This window comes from Rhinolophus sinicus, chromosome 14, assembly GCF_057876585.1.
Source record: "Rhinolophus sinicus isolate RSI-liver-muscle chromosome 14, RSI-T2T, whole genome shotgun sequence".
NCBI classification, from domain to species: Eukaryota; Metazoa; Chordata; class Mammalia; order Chiroptera; family Rhinolophidae; genus Rhinolophus; species Rhinolophus sinicus.
The window spans coordinates 49668626-49686633 of record NC_142514.1 but is presented as its reverse complement, the minus strand read 5'-3'; the positions used below and the strand labels follow the sequence as shown (position 1 = coordinate 49686633).

At 43.7% G+C, this 18008-nt stretch overlaps 1 protein-coding gene across 11 annotated transcripts in view; it reads left to right on the top strand.

Annotated features, from left to right (window-relative positions):
• GNG12 (G protein subunit gamma 12) overlaps positions 1-18008 on the top strand; it is a 108665-nt gene that overhangs the window by 46320 nt on the left and 44337 nt on the right. For all 11 annotated transcript variants that reach the window (XR_016018644.1, XR_016018643.1, XM_074334924.2 and 8 more), the window contains exon 2: positions 149-200. Coding sequence is in view for 2 of the 11 variants with exons in the window: in XM_088791194.1 (XP_088647320.1) it covers positions 149-165 (17 nt within the window). In the remaining 9 variants the exon portion in view is untranslated. The remainder of the gene's footprint in view (positions 1-148; positions 201-18008) is intronic.

Sequence of the window (18008 nt, the reverse complement as noted above, 5' to 3'; positions counted from 1 at the left end):
AAACTCTCCCTATTCCATCAGGAGCCAGAAAAAACTTTGCTAATCTTTAACTAAAGAAATAATACTCAACATTATGTCAGTCACTTGGGATCGGAAACACACCCTTTCCATATGGGATTTACTTATGGAATCTTTAATTCTATTTCAGATTATTCCCCCACTTGAAACCTGAAAACGGTGGGCCACACAACGTCTTACTGGTAAGTTCTCTTTTATGTTTAAAACAAAGTGACTGTTTGACATTGTTTTGGGTATGATTTTTACACTTCTGAGTGAGATGCATCCTTACTAGTACTATAATTAGATGTCTGTTTATTCACACTTTTTTTTTTTCTCTCTCTCTGAAATGACTTAAGATGTTTTCCTGCCTTAAAAACAACAGATCAATCCATGTACTTTTGCTAAGGACATGGTCAGAGAAAAGATCTGTGATTACATGCCAAATACTATTAAAATAAAAACTTTTTTTGCAATGAAACTATTTCCAGTCCCCTGTTGATGGTCTGCTAGTTTCAAGCGGTATCCACAACAACAAAGTGTTACTTCAGCCAAGGAATGCAGACAGTTCTTTGCAGTGTGTTGTAATGAAAATTGGCTCACGGCTATAACATATTAGCTTTCTTATTGCTCTCTTTTTTTCTCTCATCTCTCTTTGAACCTGACTGTGATTATTGTGAGCTAACAGATCTGCAAGTGGTAGCAAATTTCCTTTAGAGCTAGGAGAGTAATATACTTTTTAAGTGAGAAAGCTTCTGGAGCTTTCCTGTCGCGTCACTCCCTGATACTCTGGTAATACTGTTATTTGCAATGTGTAGCAGATAGCTTTTGCTGCATAACAAACCGCCCAGAAATTTCTGGCCAGAAATTTGAGCTAAAATTTACTGACTCAACAATCATTTCTTCATCCCACAATTCTGTGGGTTGGTGATTTAGACTGGGCCCAGCTGTATGACTCTTCTGATTCAGGTGGAACCATTCATGTATCTGCAGGTAGCTACAGGTCTTGGTCAGCTAGGCTTTGTTCCTGGAGGTCACCTGGCTGTCAGTTGGAGTGATTACAATGACTAAGACATATGTCTCACCATCCCATAGGCTACCGTGAGCTTGTTCACATGGGGGTTGGGCAGAGTACCAAGAGAGAGCAGAAGCATTGTGAGGCCCAGAACTGGTACTACATTGCTTCCACCACGTTCTGTTGTCTAAAGCAAGCTCTCTGGCGAGCCTAGATTCAAGAGGTTACAGATAGAGATTCTACCTCTTGGTGAGAACAGCTGCAGAATTACATTACAAGGAGCATGGATACAGGGAGTGGAAGAATTGTGGCCATTCATACAATCGACCATTTAATGTTTTTATGTTTGAATCACATAAAAATAGCTATGATCGAATGAAAGATCACGGAGAGTGAGAGGACTCGGTTCACACGCCTGTCTTATAACCCGTCCTTTCATCCCATTCTGAATATCAGGCCCTGTAATCCTGGTCTTACCCTTTGTCGTCTGCCATCCCAGTCAGTTCAGCAGGTTCCTAGGTAATCTTGCCAGTACCAGGTTTTCCACTCTCCAACCCTTCCTTCTTTCTATATAACACTGCCACTGTGGGGACAGAGCCAGGAGAGCAGTTTCCAGGCTCTCGACCTCACGTGGAAAGGTGCTGGCTTGGGGAGTAGATGGCCATCAGCTGTGACTAGTTGGCCATCAGCTGTAACCAGTTAGCCATTAGCCACTAATATAACTGCCTAGCTAAGCTAGCAAGCGCAGGTTGCTGCTAGCAAGTGGGGTTAGCAAGCGTGGATGGCAGATTGCAGATCATGTGGATCCTACTTCCTGTGTCTCGCCCGGCCGCCGGTGAGACTGGGGTGTGGGAAGACCCCTCGTTGGGGTACTGGCAGATGTTTGCTTTTGTGTCTGAACTAGACACCATCGAGAATATCGTGGTATGAACCCCCTATCCATGACTCCGTGGGTGTTCCTTTTTGGCCTCGCCATGTCCTGCATTCTATGTAGGGAGCGGGAGCTGAGTCCCTGCATGACAGCCACACTAGTCATCTATCAATTCATCTGTTAGGATGTTACTGTGCTCAAAAACTGTCAGTGCCTCCCTATCAGCCCCCACACCAGCCTAGACTCTTCTCTCTGGCTTCTCCACTTCCATTATCGGGCCCCATCCTCTCTTGCTCCCTTCCCACTATTCCTTTTATTCTAGCCAGATAGTCTATTTACCATTTCTCTTGAGGATACCTTGTGCTACTCACCCCTTCTCTATTTGGAAATCCTTCCCGTTCTGCAGGACCCAGTAGAATCTTCCCTCCTCCATACTGTGGTCTTCCCTGCCTGTTCCTGCTGTCCGAATCCTTGCCGTGATCAGCCCTGCTCTGAACTGCTTTCTTGGCTAGTCTTACTTTCTCCATTGCTTTGTCAGCACTTTAAGAGCACAAGGCTACCTATGCCTTCCTTGCAGTCATCAGCACAGGGCTGAGAGTTCAACAGGTACGTAGTCGACCAGGAAGCAGCATGGACACTGCACTTGGTCACCCACCAGCCGCTCATCAGGGTTACATGAGGCACCTGTTGAAGTATAAGCTCCTAGTAGTCCCTTCTACTGGGCCGTGAGCATTCATTAGGTCTGGAGGTGAGGGCTGGGGGAGGAATCTTAAAGCACTCAGATGATTCTGATGTGATTGCTATGCAGTTGGAAAGCACTTGTTATGGAAAGAACAAGGAATTTATACGAGACCTGGGATTTAAGCCCTGGCTCTGCTATTTCCTGGCTCTGGGACCTTATACTCGTATGCTCCACTTTTTTGGGGCTTCAGTTTCCTTACCTGTAAAATGGGAATAATTAACTCGCGGATTGCCAAGAATATCAAAACGCACGATGTATGTGCAAGTGCTTTATAAACCAAAACAATGTAATTAAAATGCATTAATTGATTGTGGACCTGTGGCTAGCTTGTTGTTAAGAAAGAGGCGGTTACCCCCATGGTTGTGATCATGGCAGTGATAGAGGAATAGGCAGTGAGTAAGCTGAGTATTAGTGACCGGATAAATAATAACAACAGAAATAGTCATAATTAGTGTCCACTGTTTATCGAATGCTGCCTGTGTGCCCGGCACTAACTATAGTGATTCTGTGCCCGCTGCTTTACATAGAATTGAGATTTACAAAAAGATCCGCCTGTTCTATTGCATTTGTACCATAAGTACAGCCTATTCTACCATTAGTGAATTAGTCCTTTGGGTTTTTTTCGTTCAAAATACCTGGTTCACGTGCTTTCATCCCTGAGAGAGGAAATACTTGTTTAAGCTGCTATCAACCATTGACAACTTATCAGTACCCAGTACAAGGTCTTGTAGACATGTGAGCTGCTTTGATTTGGTGGGAGGAGCTGGACACGGGAGAGCAACCAATCGTACTAGAGAAAATAGGTGAAGGAGGTGCAGGAATGGCCCAGAGGGCACCCAGCTGCCCAGGGAAGCATTTCCTGGGGGAAGATACTCAGGAAGCAGGAAGGGAAGGAGGAGGACTGAGACATTTGCTGACCTGACAGGTTGGTCCAGGACTATGCCTGGTCCAAGGACACTACCTTTTCATCCTGCTCACTCGGGGCTTCCCCATAATGGCTACCACAGCAGGCAGCATTTATAAAATGGTTCTCCATTCACCATCCAATTTGTTTTACATTATTTCGATTGCTGTTGATCTAGTATACACATATGTGCCTGTCTTCTTTCAAAGATTTTTGAAGTGGCGTTTAAATATGTGTATGATATAATGAGATGCAGAAAAATGAGGAAGGAAGGGAATCTGTGGGGAAGGAAAAGTCAGGTGAAGTCAGACGTAAGGTTCGGCCCCCGCTGCCAGCAGGTCCCACACTCTTGTCGCTGAGCTTCTGAGAAATCCGTACCAGAAGGAAAACGCGCTCCGTTAACAATTCACGGTGGCTAGAAGATAATAGCACACTAGTTACTCAGAAGAAGCAAAGTTAATTGTGCTTCAAGACTTAAGAGTAATTTCTCTAGAGTGCTCATGAAGAGAATCCCATATAAGGTAGCAAACAATATCCCCGTAATAACTAGAATAATGAGGCCCACCCTCGGCAAATGATGTCACTGAGTACAGTCCAAGAAAAGCCCTTCCGGTCCAGGTATGCATTTCTCTGTTGGCCTTGCTTAATCCAAGGATAAACTATAATGGTTTCGTCTGAAATAACAGAGGAAAGTGCCTGTGTTCATACTCTCCCCAACCCCCACCCATGATGGACTTCACAGATTGTCATGGCTCTTGATGCTGAGCCTGGAAATTTGGCTCTGGACCAGATTTGGCACACGAGTTGAAATCTACTTACCCTCCCTGTTCTAAAAGAAAAATAAATAACTTCCTGAAAGCACTCTGCGAATATTATTTCTCCCCACTCCCAAATCATTCTACGGCCTGATTCAGCCTGTGGAGTAGCTTTTTGATTCACAGGATGTACATCGACCCTGTCCACTGTGACCAGTGTGGCCCTTTTTCCTTGTTCCAAATGTCTCTCTCCTTCTGTTTTGAGCCCCATGGCTCTAGGTTATTTCTGACACTGGGGTGTTCAGTATCTTTCGGGAGAAGCAGGGCAGTTTGAGAAGCTCATGGGACTAGGCCTAATAGATTCCAAATATTTGTTTCATGGTAGCCAATTGTCACCTGGGCTACTGTTGTGCTCTTCTGGGACTCTCTTCTTCCGATTGGTAATTTTAATATTTATTGCAAGAGCTATTGCCTGGTTAGTGGCAGCATTGGTAAGATGAACTGTAAGGCAGAGGGTGGTATGAGGGTGATGTTCAGCCGAGACTTTTTACAGGAATGTTATAGGATGAAAAAGTTTTAATTCAGTAGCGATCATTGTCAGAGAGGAGGCTAGAATTCCACAAGGACTGCCGAAGAATGGGAATTTCCTTTGGGGCTTTATTTTTGTTTAGTACAGGCGTATGAGAATTATTTTGTTTGCAAGTAACAGAAATCCGACTTAAACTAGTTTCTTGACTCACATGACTAAAATGTCCCTGCTGGCATGGGCTTCAGGCATAGCTGTATCCGGGGGTTCCAAAGATATCATCAGGCTGTTGTCTTTCACGCTTTCCACCTTTTGGCTCTGCTAAACTCTGTCAGCTTCATTCCTGGGCAAGCATTCCCTTACCATGGTGCCAGAGGTAGCCATCAGCATTACATATCTATCACCCTCACAGTGTGGATCTCAGTGAAAAGGGTGTGCTTCTTTTGCTATTGTTCCAACAATAATACCAAGAAGGGATCTTAATTGGTCTGGTTTAGATTTCTTGCCTGAATCAGTTGAGCCAGAAATAGGCAGTAGGCAATAAGCAGTATCTGTTTGGCCATGCGTTGTTCGCGTGTCCCTCGAGAAAGGGGGACTACCACCAGAATCGTACAGTATGGAGTCTCTTATTAAAAAGGAAGGAAGGAAAGAACATGCCAAGAAAATAGAATTTCTAGGTTTAAAAATTCTTACTTTGGGGTCCGATTTAAAAATTCTTACTTTGGGGTCCAACTAAACTTGAAAGGTTTAAAATCGGATTCAGCATCAGGTACATTGACTCCCCATTCTAAGTTTGGTATCGTGATCAAGACTAGCAATGATGAGCATGTGGCGAGGGCAAGGATGGGTGACTCCACTGTGGGTCGGTAGCTTTTGGCCCGACCTCCAGTCGCATCCTCAGGAACTGGAAGGGTGGTCATTAACCTGGAGGGAATGAATGGGCTTCCATGGATCTGTAATGCGTTGAAGAAATCAATGAATGGGCTTCTATAATTCTTTGCAAAATTGTGTGTGTGCACTTTTTTTTTTTACTTGGATTCAGGGATCGTGCTTCCATCATTTTCTCAGTAGGACTCCATGGTCCCCTGCTGCTTAAGAGCCTTTGCTTCAGACCTACTAGAATTGTTTTAGATTTGGCTAGCTTAATCTTAGGCATAGTTTGTTTCTTGTCTTGGCTCAACTAGTAAAGTTTAGCGTCCATGATAAACATAGCGCCTTATGGAACAGACACAGTGATGTCAGTGGCTGAGTATGTTGCATTAAATTACATGTTGAAGTTTTGAGGCATATATGTCAACTTTTCACAATCATAGTTGCCATTTATGTAATGCTTACTTTGGTGCTAGGCTCGGTGCTAAGTGCTTTATGTGCATCGTCTGAACTGTATATTTATACACATGACTGTAATTCTGTGACCCTCAGGTTGGTTATAGTGCCACCTGCTGGAGCCCGCTCCTTCCAGCTGTCTCTCTGGGAACATGGCATATATACTCTTTAGTTTCTCTTCTTCCCCATGTCTGCTATGTGGGTCTACCTTTCTCCACCTTCCCAACTCCAGGTGATAGAACCTTAGAATCCCAGAGTTGAAAGACACCACTAAGCTCATGCAATTCCATGGTTTTTAAACTCTCCTCTTTGGTTTTTCTAGCTCAAGGACTCCTGGGAAGGAATGATGAGCAGGACCCAAGTCCCTGTCCTGCTATGGTCACAGCGATCTGATGAAAACCACTTACCTGGGGCAGTAAAAAAGTTCAGGGTTAGATATCAGAACTGAGGTTGAGTCCAGGCTACTACTTTATTTATTTACTTATCTAACTGTGTGACTCTGGGAAAGCTGCCTAACCTCTCTGAGCCATGGTTTTCTTATTTGTCAAAGGGGATAATACCTGCCTCACGGAATTGTTAGAGGGACTGAATGATGTAATGTCTGTAAAATCCTTGGCCTTGTGCCTAGCACGTAGTCAGTTCTTAGCAAAGGTTAGCTGTAATTAGTACATTGCACAAGGTGATTTGGGAGACATAATTAAGACACCGCTTTATTCTTGTCTCCCACTGTTCCTTTAAAGTTTATTCAGTGGGGCGTGTTTTTTTCCCATTTCCTGATAAAAATTTGATCAGGCCTATGACTTTTCTGGATACTCTTAGGTAATGAAAAAAAGTCCATGGCCACATTGAGACACGCACACACACACATGTTCACTTTGGAAATTTGAAATACTCACTCTAGTCTATGAACAGTCAGTTTTCATTCCAAGAGAAGATTTTCCTCTGTCTTGCCAGTGAGAACCTCCCCCTTCTTCAGCTACCTACTGCTTGACGCCTCCCCAGGTGAGGCCGAAGGAGAGAGGAGAGTTCTTACCTGACCGCTCCGGTCATGCTTGGCACTGGGTTCTCTTGGCTGTGTCTGTGGCTTTCTCCAGGACTGCCCACTGGAACTTTCCATGTGGATCTCCCAGGACTCGGGCAGTACCTCTCCTGCTGGCTGCTGCCATCTGCAAGCAGCTTCTGATTTCCATTCCATCTCTCTTTGGGGTCCTCGCACCCTCAGGCTGAGGCAGTCTTGGGTAAAACCTGTTTTAAGGAGACTCCGGCTGGCATTCCTGGTGCCCAGAGTTCACATTCCTTTAACCTACCCCTCCCCCGATGGGGGAAGGGGACGAGCAGTCACTTTCCCCAACACAGCCGTCTGCTCTGCCACTTTAGGCCACTTTGGCTCCCTTCTCACATTTGCTTTCTCAGGCAGGTATCACATGGCAATCCCCAAATTCTAGGAGACATATCAAGCCCTCCAGTTGTTGCCTTTGAAACCCATTTATCAAGGCTTGAGATGAAAGGCCAACCCCCTTCGACCCCACCCACCTTGGGGAAGGTAAGAATCAGAGCATTGCTGAGGACTCTGCCTCACAAAATCCTCCATCACTTTCCACTGTCCTGAACCTGTTTTTATCTTCCTTATGGATCTTTGAGCCAGCTAGACCAGTTACTTAGAAATTTCCACATAATGGTCTGGCCCCTTGCTTTGGAATTTCCCATCTGTTGAATCATGATGCCTCAGTAGAAACTTTCATTTTAGCATCTTGTTATATTAACTGTTAACCCTCTGTCCAGTACAAGGAACGCTTCTTAAACATCCCTAAAAGCAGCCCTTTATCCTGTGCTTGAAACCTGTCCAGACATGGGGAGCTCCCTCCCTCTCTCCTTCCCTCACAAGCAGCCCATTCCAGGGTCCAGAGAACTTGGAATTGTTGGAAAGCTGCTGCTCCTTGTGAAGCCAGGTCTGACTCCTGGTAACATTCCTATTTAACGGGGTCAGAAGTGTGTGCGTGTGTGTGTGTGTGTGTGTGTGTGTGTGTGTGTGAATCTCCTCTAAGAAAATCTGCCTGGGCAGCAGAGATTTTGAGTGGCAGCCAGGTTTTCACCGACACCCGGCTCCCTAAGCCCACAGGGAAGCCGTTGACCTTGTCTCTGAGTTTTTCTCTACCGTCACACCAAAGTGCGCTTGGTAGAGGTGAAACCTAGTGTTTGGGAACACTGTGCTCGGTCACCATTTCTCATGCTCATGACCCTAACATAGCTTCTCCTGATCTGAGAGCTGATTTGCTGTGCCTCATGGGGGCATTTTGATCAGAGCTCCATCCAGACTTTGCGAAGTCTGCAAAATCCAGCCTTGCAGAATATGCCCTACTGCCCTCCAAAGACACCCCTCCCCTACTGTTGTGTAGTTTCGAGTCAGCAGATGTTTCTGCCTTCTCCGGCCCCAGCGTTGTGCTCTTGGTCTCTGCCAAGGTGTTCTCCTTTGTTGTGTGCAAGTAGGGCCACTGCAATGATGGATGCTGTAATAAGATCACTCTGTGTTGAGGCTTCCCTCCAACCCCATGATAAAGGCAGCGACTCAGATGAGCCAGTGGCACGTGCTAGCAACACGCTTGGGTCAGCTAAAGTTGGAGTCACGTGGGGGTCAGTGGCCTAAAAAGGTGTTAAATGCATTTCGGGTAGTTCCATCATGGACTACTTGGCCAGGACTGAATGTTTTGTATCCAGGTGTGAACCTGGTTTTTGTCCTCGTGTTATTTTTACTGGATGTTCACGAAGATGGTAGGATATATCTCCCTCCTTCCCCCACGTCACAGGAGCCCCATGCCCCAGATGATGCTAGAGATTGAGGCTGAGAGAGCAGAACTGAACTCCCCTGGCACTACTCACCTATCTTCTTCTCTTGTCCTGAAAGAATGTAGCGGTTTCCATGTGGCCATCCAAAGTTCTAGATATCTGAAATAGTTAGCAGGCTGTTAACTAAAACATACTACTTTTTGTACATTTTGAAGTAGAGAGGTGGCAGATTATAGGCAGGAAGACCAGAGTTCAAACCTCTCCTTAGCTACTGAGACACTTTGGACAGAGCAGTTTAACCTCTCTGAGCCTTGATTTACTCGTCTGTTAAATGGGGATAATGCCAGTTGCCTCATAAGACAGCTGTATTAAAGGAACCAGTGCATGTATTGAATTCAGCAGTGACCACACAATTCAACATAGTATTGTTCAATAAATGGAAGTTATTATATTTGTTTGTATTTATCTATTGTGATGATATCTAAAAACCTTTTAAAACCTTGAAAAAAGTAGCCCAATTCTCCAGCAATAGCTTTTTAAAAATCAAATAGGAATTTGAGAAAATATCAAAATATGTACAACTACCTGCTTTAAATAAAAATTATTACCTTGCAAAACTCATTAGTTCTTTAGTGTACAAAGCGATTCTGGTTGCAGAGGCAGCATGGTCCAGGGGCGAAGACTGAAGCTCAACTTGCCCAGCCTCAGATCCATCACTAAACACCTGTGTGACCTTGGGCAAGTAACTTATTCTGAAAGCCTCAGTTTCTGCATTCATAAAATGAGGTGAATATTGCACAGGATTATTGAGAGAATTAAGTAAAATCTATATGAAATGCTAGCACATTCAGCACCCAAATAATGGTGGCCATTATTTACCCATTACAATATTATCTCCATTTTTATGGATAAGAGTTGGCAGAACACTTTTTTTTTTCCTTTGTGATAAATGGCTTCATGAAGACACTGTTATCTGTAAGAAGTTGTTCTCACTGTTTTGGTCGAGAAAGAACAAGAACATTTAGTAGCTGGTTTGCTTATAAATACCAAACTGTAGCATATACAGAAGCAAGCTGCATTCACGAAACTGAACAACATTCCATTTTTTAGGCTTCCCTTCATTTCCTGGTTAAGATTTGGATAAGTGATTCTGCCGCTAGATTAGGAGAAATTTACTTTTTTTTTTTTTTTTTTACAGGGACTTTGAAAATATGCAAATGTATCTGTATTTAGCTAGGTGCTTTAAATTCATATCAGTTTATTTTGTTCTCTTTAAGTAAGACTGGCCTAGTTGGCAACTTTGTGGAGCCCAAGGTGGTCTTGGAAGGAGGAGGTGGAGGAGAAGGCAGGGTGGAAACTCACTGGATGACCTAAGCTGGATGGAGACTGAGGCTTGGCCAGGCAGGTGTGGAGAGCTAGCCCATGGCAGAGCTGCGATTCCTGACTTAGGAGGTTTGCCCCCTTTAACAGGATTGTGTGGACATTTCCCTTCAGCAGTTCTTTCTTAGGATCCCCCTGGGACAGTGGGCAGTCCTGAGATAGAGCTCCGGTCCCTTGTGTCTTACTGACCAGGTGCCTATGCTGTGCCAAATACAGGGTTGTATAGAATGAAGATGACGTTATTGTTGGATCGATTTTGAAGTTTGTGTAACTCATGTCTGGACACGTTTGGTGAATGAATTATCCAGGTGAGCAGGAAACCGTCCTTACAGTTAGGGCTGACTTACTCACCTCTGCAGACAGACAGTTCAGGAGTCATCTTTCGTTACATAGGGGCTTGCTACATGGCTGGTGAGCCAGAGAAAAGGCAAGCGGTACAGCCTTAAGGGGAGGGAAAGGTAAGAGGCAAAGCAGCCACTATCACAGAATGTTTATGCAGCGTCTGCCACGTGCTTGGGGCAGGATGAAGAGGAAGCAGAACCGACAGGGGACTTTGGGCCGTAGACCACCTTGCACTCTTTCCTAGTTCCTTAGTCCACTCCCTGAGGCAGAGGCAGAGCCTCCGGACCTCAAGGACCTCAAGAAACCATCCGTTGCCATTGTGTGGACAAGGCTGTGGAAACCTCATGCCAACACTCTTCTCATCGGGCAGGGCCGACCACAGAGCTAATGCTGGGATGGAGCTTAAGATTTAGGGTCTTTCACTGCCAAGGACCCCTTCCGATGCTAATGCGCCATTCCTAATTTTGTATTCTTTGTCTGAGAGCTCCCCCCAATTGTATAGGCTCAGGTTCTACAAAAACCTGATCTGTTCCTGGGCCAGGGAGAATTGTCACTCACTCTGGATCTTTCTCTCTGCTGTTTCGCCATCACCAGGACCCTAAAACTCCAGTTTGCTGCTTCTTCAGGAATAGGCTTTGCCCTTGTCTGTGTCCTCTTCTGCAGCTGGACCTGAGTTTCCACAGGGAGCTCCTAACTCTTTCAGTGAGGGGGAGGGAGGCCCAGCGAGGAATTGCTTGGGCTCCTTCTGGGCCACTACGCACCCTCCGTGGGGTGGAAAGGTATCACCATTCCTGCAGGAAGGCAGGGTGAGTGCCCTCAGACCTCCAGAGGGTGTGTGGTTGCTCCAAGCGTGGCCCGGCAAAGGAGCTGGTTAGGAGGCTCCCTGTGCGAGGGCTGTTATCAGCCAGCCAGTGTAGGCCCAGTGCAGAATTCTCCTGAAAAAAGAATAGAAAAGGAATATCCTTGAAACTATATCAGCTTTGGCAAAACCATGACCCTGATCTCAAGTTTTAGGAGAATGGGCCAGCCACCGTATAAGGGCTGTGCTGATGAAGTGTGCCTGCTCCTTCTCAGCCTTTTATCGTGGCCCTTCCCACTTATTCCACAAAAAGTCATGAAAAGTGCTTCACTAATCCAGCAGAATTAAATGTATTGATAGTTCAAGTGGGAGGAGGGAAAGGCCTTTTTTGTACGTATCTTTCTAGCACTGTGTGAAAATCCAAGTTTGAAAATAATTTGCTATTTCAGTGATATACTGGCCAACTTCGCCCCCTGGAGGAGAAATTGAGAATTGTTTAAAATGAGCCATCTCTGGGATCCATATTGTTCTGACTGATAATCTGGAAAAAAATTGTCAGCCTTGGATTAGTCAGGACAGCGAAACAGGCGCAGTCTATCGGTTTTGAGTGTTGTTTTATTTATTTGTTTTTCTTGTCTTGAAACAGTTATTTTAAACTTAGGGTTACTTTTTTATATCTGTGAAGAGCACAATGGTTAAAATGCCACAAGGTTTAAGGCTCACACCTATTAAACTATAGTAGACTTTTTGCCAAGCCCCCCCACCAGTGCTAGTTATGGCAAATCCTTACCAGTCTCGAGGCTCCTTTCACTCCTTGAGGTTGTGGCAGAGACAGAAAACCAACCAGGAAACAGGAATATTCAACCGCCCATGGGATATCTGTTAGTGATCCTGACTTACGAACTCCAGCTCACCATTGCCCACGTTGAAATCTTTTGATTTAGTCCTGCTAGTTTAAATTATTTGCCCCAGTTTGCCTCCGTTCATTTACACTTGCTACTAACAACTGCCAGAAAGTAACTTTCAGTCACTGTCAGGCCAACTAGGTGATAGTTACTTTAGTACTACGTCCTACACTTTTTGTATATTTTTAAATACAAGAACCTTCCCATATATTTAATCCTCTGTTAAAATATGATTGTATCCTGACACCTTTATTAATCCTTCGTTAATTACTCAACTGCTTTTAATGACTAGAACTGACCCAATTATTTAGCTTCCATTGTGTCTCCTATAATAAAAGGCTTCATAATAAAAATCTCATCTATCTTTTGTTCACCAAGTGGTAGTTTGTGTCCCTGGACAAGTGTTTGTCATCTCCATTGTTCAGGATCTTCATCCCCCAGTGGAGCATACAATCACAGTGTTTATATTAGTAATGCTTTTTTTTTCCTTTTCTGCTCTAGGGAACCCCGAGATGCACTTCAGTGTTTGAGGGCATGGCACTGTTAAGAGGTTGTTACTCATACATCAGCTTAATTGCATACTTGGGGCTGTTTTTCCTCAAAAGAAGGATGTGAAAGAAAAAAAAAGTATGCACACACCTTGCAGGTTATTGTGACTTTTAATTTTTCAATATTTGACAGAGATGTTTGATTATTGGTCATATTTTTATATATTTTGTCTACTTCAGTTTTTCATTTCATGCAATTTTTATGTAAGAAAAAAAATTTTTGATAATATTGTCTGTTTGCCCCCGGTGCCTGTAGCCAATTGTCCTGAGCACTAAATAGGCATTATTTAGGGGGAGGGTGTAGTTCCCCCAAGATTAGTTCCAGGGAGCCTCCTCTCATTTCTGGCCTCTTGACTCACTCTGACACAGCCCAGAGGAGGGAATGGGCCTCGGGAGCTGGAGTTCCTGCTGGCCTCATCTCAGTCCACGGCTCAGGCTGGTTCCTCTTTGTGAACCCCCACCCTCCTTACCTGTGGCTGCAGCCAGCACCCCTGTTATTTGGAGGAGAATACACACACAACACACACACACACACACACACAAACCTTTCTTCTTGGGCATCTGTCCCCTTTCTTGTTGAAACTGGCCATTAATCCAGTGTTGAGACAGCCTGATTCATTAATGATTCCTTGATGTTCAGGTAATTGCAAGGCTGAGCAACATCAGAATGGTTTGTGAGTTCCCTCTAATTTCAGAGCATTTTCAAGCTTTCATTATTATTCACAAATTACAACATGCTGAAGTTCAGACTCTGCGGACTGAGACAGACAGGAAGAAGGGTAGGCTTTATAAAGAGGTGTTTGGGGTAGCGCAGAATAAGGGTTTGTATTTTTAGTGAAGGGCAGTGTTTCACAGACATTTTGATGGATTTTCGTGCAGAATACGATGAGATGAAACTGGAGAGGTGCCAGAGGCCCGACCCTTTGCTCCCTGTGCTCCCTGGGCTCTCCACACCAGCTGTCATCTTTCTCAATGTACCAGGCTGTTGCCTGTCTCCACCTGGAGCCCCCTGCAGTGATGTGTTACTGGAGTATTTCATAACCCTTAGCACCAGCTATATTATCTTGTTTATTTCTTTACATGAGAGCTGGATGTTGGCATATAGACGAATACTGGCTCAGAAGAGACACTCGGTGAATATTTGCTGAATGAATGCAGGAATGAACAAACGAATGAATGTGTTCAGCGTCATGAGAGAAACAATGCCCTTTGTAACCATGCTTTATGATGAAGTCTACTAACATAGCAGTGTAAAATCAAACTATATCTTATAACATGCCAGTGTGCAAGGCCACTTAGCCTGAGGTGGAGTAGACACTCATCAACTGTGGGAGTGCAAATCGACAAGAGCTTTTTAGAAAAAAAAATATATTACTATATCATTAGCCTTAAAATATCCATTCTTTTAACGTCACAAATAAATCATTAATATAGAAGTTAATGAAGAAAAGCCAATAGATAGATAGTTGATAGGAAGAGAGAGAAAGAGCTTCATTTTGTAATTATAGCAAAATTCTAAAACAGCCCACGATTCTACAACAAGAGGGTGCTCATATAAAATGAAAGCTTACGACAATCATTAAAAATCATGCTTATTCACTTTTGTGGGCCAGAAGTGAATGACCTAAACCTGATTGGGAAGAAACAGCTGACAAACCTGAATTGAGGAGCAGTCCACAAAATAATTGGCCTTTACTCTTTAAACAATCAGTATTGTGAAATACAAAAAGGACTCAGGAACCATCCCTAATTAAAGGCGACTAAAGAGATGTGACAATTAAGCGCAGTGTAGAATTTTGGATTCCTTTTGCTATAAAGGACATTATCGGGATAATTGCTTGAATGAGGTTGTAGATTAGATAATAGTAGTACTAATTGTAGTGTGGTTATGTAAAAGAACTTATTTGTACAAAATACACACTGAAATATTTACGGGTAAAATAACATCATGTTTCTCTATCTCTCTGCTGCAGAGAGAGTGAAGGGATTACAGTAATTACAGTAAAATGTTGACATTTGAGGAATCCAAATTTGATTGAAATATGTCAGAGTTCCTTGTATTATTCCTATAACTTTTCTAACTCTAAAAAAATTGTCAAAATAAGAGTTTTAAAATATGATGCTTATGAAGTGCGTATAATTACATAGGGAAATGCCTTTGCTGAAAAGGAATAAAATATAAAATTGTATAATAGAGTGTGATTTCAGCTACTTTAAATTGTATAATAGAGTGTGATTTCAGCTACTTTAAAAACTCATGGGGAAAAGATTAGAAGGAAATATAGCAGCATCTTAACTTTTGTTACCTATTATCCACACTATTATATTTTATGCATTTTCCTCTAAATGGTATTTCTTGAAAAATTAGCAAGAAGAAATCTTAAAAAAAAAAGATGACTAACCCTCTAGGAAAGGATATCTGAGTGAATCTTACTCTTTGTGTCTTTACCACCATTCTAGCAGAAGGATGTCACACACATACACGTGCTTTTTAAACTTTTGTTTTTCTTTAATGATACTTTGAGGGAAATCCTATGTTGAGCAGCAGTTTAAATGAGATAACCTGGCATTTCTTGCTTTACTTTCTATGTCTTTGGAAGCAGCCCCTTTGCAGTCCAGACACCGCGTTAGGTACTCAGTGCATTAGGATAGATGAGCCATCTAGTCCACCCTCCAAAGATGTTCGCAGTCCACAGATGATCAAACCTGTGATTCCAATCCTGTGCTAGGTATTATGAGAGTGTAGCACTTCCTACAAGGGACAGGCTTGGCTTAAGGCCAGGGTGGTGGTCAGTCAAGGCGAGCATGAATCTCTAGACCTAAAGAGTCAAGTGAGATACCTTGCCATTCAGAGCGTTCTGGGCTGAACATTCCAGGGTGTCTAATGTATGCGGCCCATTGTTTTATCATTCTGTGGCCCCTTTAGCAACACTATGGCCCATTATTTTATCATTCTGGAGATCCTGTCCTGAGAGGCGAGTCTTCACAAGACCTGGGGAACTCCAGGTCCTACATGGTCTGCTTTCCCAGGTGTAAAAGGAAGTGGTCCTGCAAGCAACATGAGGTGCTTCCTGCGTCTCTGAAGCAAGAACCCCCATGAACTCTGTGCTTCCATTTGCAGAATCTGTGGGTATTTGTCTGATGCCCCCTTCTACCCCCCCCCATGGAAAGTGGATGCTATGTATATATCCCCAGGGAGGACAGAATAAAGAATGATGGCAATATCATGTGGGAAATTTTGCTGATTTCTGATGTACTCAGCGGAACTGCTGGAATGTGCTTTATTCATTTGGAATTATAAATAAAACCAGGGGGTTGGATCTGCCTGGCACTTGACCTTGCAGGCTCTGTAGCTCTGTCTGTGGAGTCCCAAAGTTAACCCCAAAGCAGTGTTGTTGAGAAATGTACTCCGTATTTCCCTAGACAGTAACTCATCTTTGAACCATCCTTTGCCTGGGCCCATTATCCATTCCAGTTATGTGAGCCTGAGGACACCAATATGTGTTTTTAATCCACCACATAACTAAATCAAGCAGAGGCAACGCAATCCTTAAGAATCCTACTGAGTTGAGGTTGGAAGCTTCTCCATTTATCCTGGGACCTTTTCTTTCTTTAAAGTCATTTTAGAGCATGATAGTTTACTCAGGTACTCAGGTACTATTTCCATTTTAAAGATACAGGTTATTAGGAGGATTGGATGAGCTGATGTAAATTTAGGACATGACATATAGTGAGCATTCGTTAACTACCAGTTGTTAATAAATAAAGACTAGCACAGTATATGAATGGAGAGCACTAGATTCTTGGTCAGGAGACGTGGTTTCTCATCCCAGGTCCACCCCCAAAATCCTAAAAGTAAAGAGAAATTGAGCTGGCAACAGGCCTTAGAAATCTTTTAGCATCTAGTCCAACAACCTTGTCTTCAGACTTAGGAAGATATAAGAGCCCTAAATTTATTTCTCATGCTTAAATGTTTCCCCACTCATTTTTCAAGGAAGAGTAATAATTGCACCCCCATCATGTGATTGTGCAGGAATTACGAGTTAGTGTACCTCAAGCTCTTGCAGCAGAGTTAAGTCCTTAATTCATATTGACTAGTGTTGTTATTGTATCTTCCTCTCCCGTTTGACTGTGAAGATAGAGACTTGTCCTCCTTGCTTCTTATCACGTCCCCACCCTCGGGCACAGTGACGGGCCCATAGTAGGTATTCAATCAACGTTTGTTGAATGGTTAAGGAAGTATCTCTCTCTTTTTTTTTTAAGATTTTATTGGGGAAGGGGAACAGGACTTTATTGGGGAACAGTGTGTACTTCCAGGCCTTTTTTCCAAGTCAAGTTGTTGCTGAGGATAGAATTTAGGCAAAGTCTGAAACCCATGTCCTAACTCTAAGGTCCAGGTTTTCCACACTGTTCCGCACTGGCCTCCTTCTCTCTTTGACTTTAGGCAACTTGCTTCATTTCTCTGCGCCTCAGTTTCTTCACATTGGACTGGACATGATCTATCAGGTCCTTCCTATATCTTGAGCACTGAGTTTGCGACCCGCCCACCTGCCTTTTCATGTTTGTGCTTGACTTGCCGCTAGGTGGCGTGGTTGGCCAAATATCAGAGAAAGCGAAAAAAAGAAAGAAAGAGTGAAACGTATGGCATTGAGCTGATTGCCCGACCAAGAATACAATGTACATGATCTTATCATTGGAAACTAGTTGCCCTTCAATGAGCTGGGGGACTCACCTTGGGAGGACGTAGTTGCCCAGGATTTGTGTGCATGAACTTGGGAGCCAAGTGTGAGTTAGAGCCCTCAGCTCCGGCCCACACCAGGTAGGATCTTGACACCCTGGAACTTCCCAGGGACTTTGTGTCAGTGATGTCATGCATATGACATGCTCAGCACATGGCCTGGATGGGGGAAGAGTAAGGTTAGCAGTTATGAGAGCTACTTCTGGTATTTGATACCATAAAACGCTGCTTTCCTGTTCCCTGCCAAGCCAAGTAGACTAGCTTCAGAAGCCTTTGCAGAAGCCTTTGTACCTTGCTTCCTGTTGTACAAAGCCAGAATTGTAAATAACCCCTTAAACGGCTGAGTGGATGGCATACCAGTATCAGTTTAAGGGGA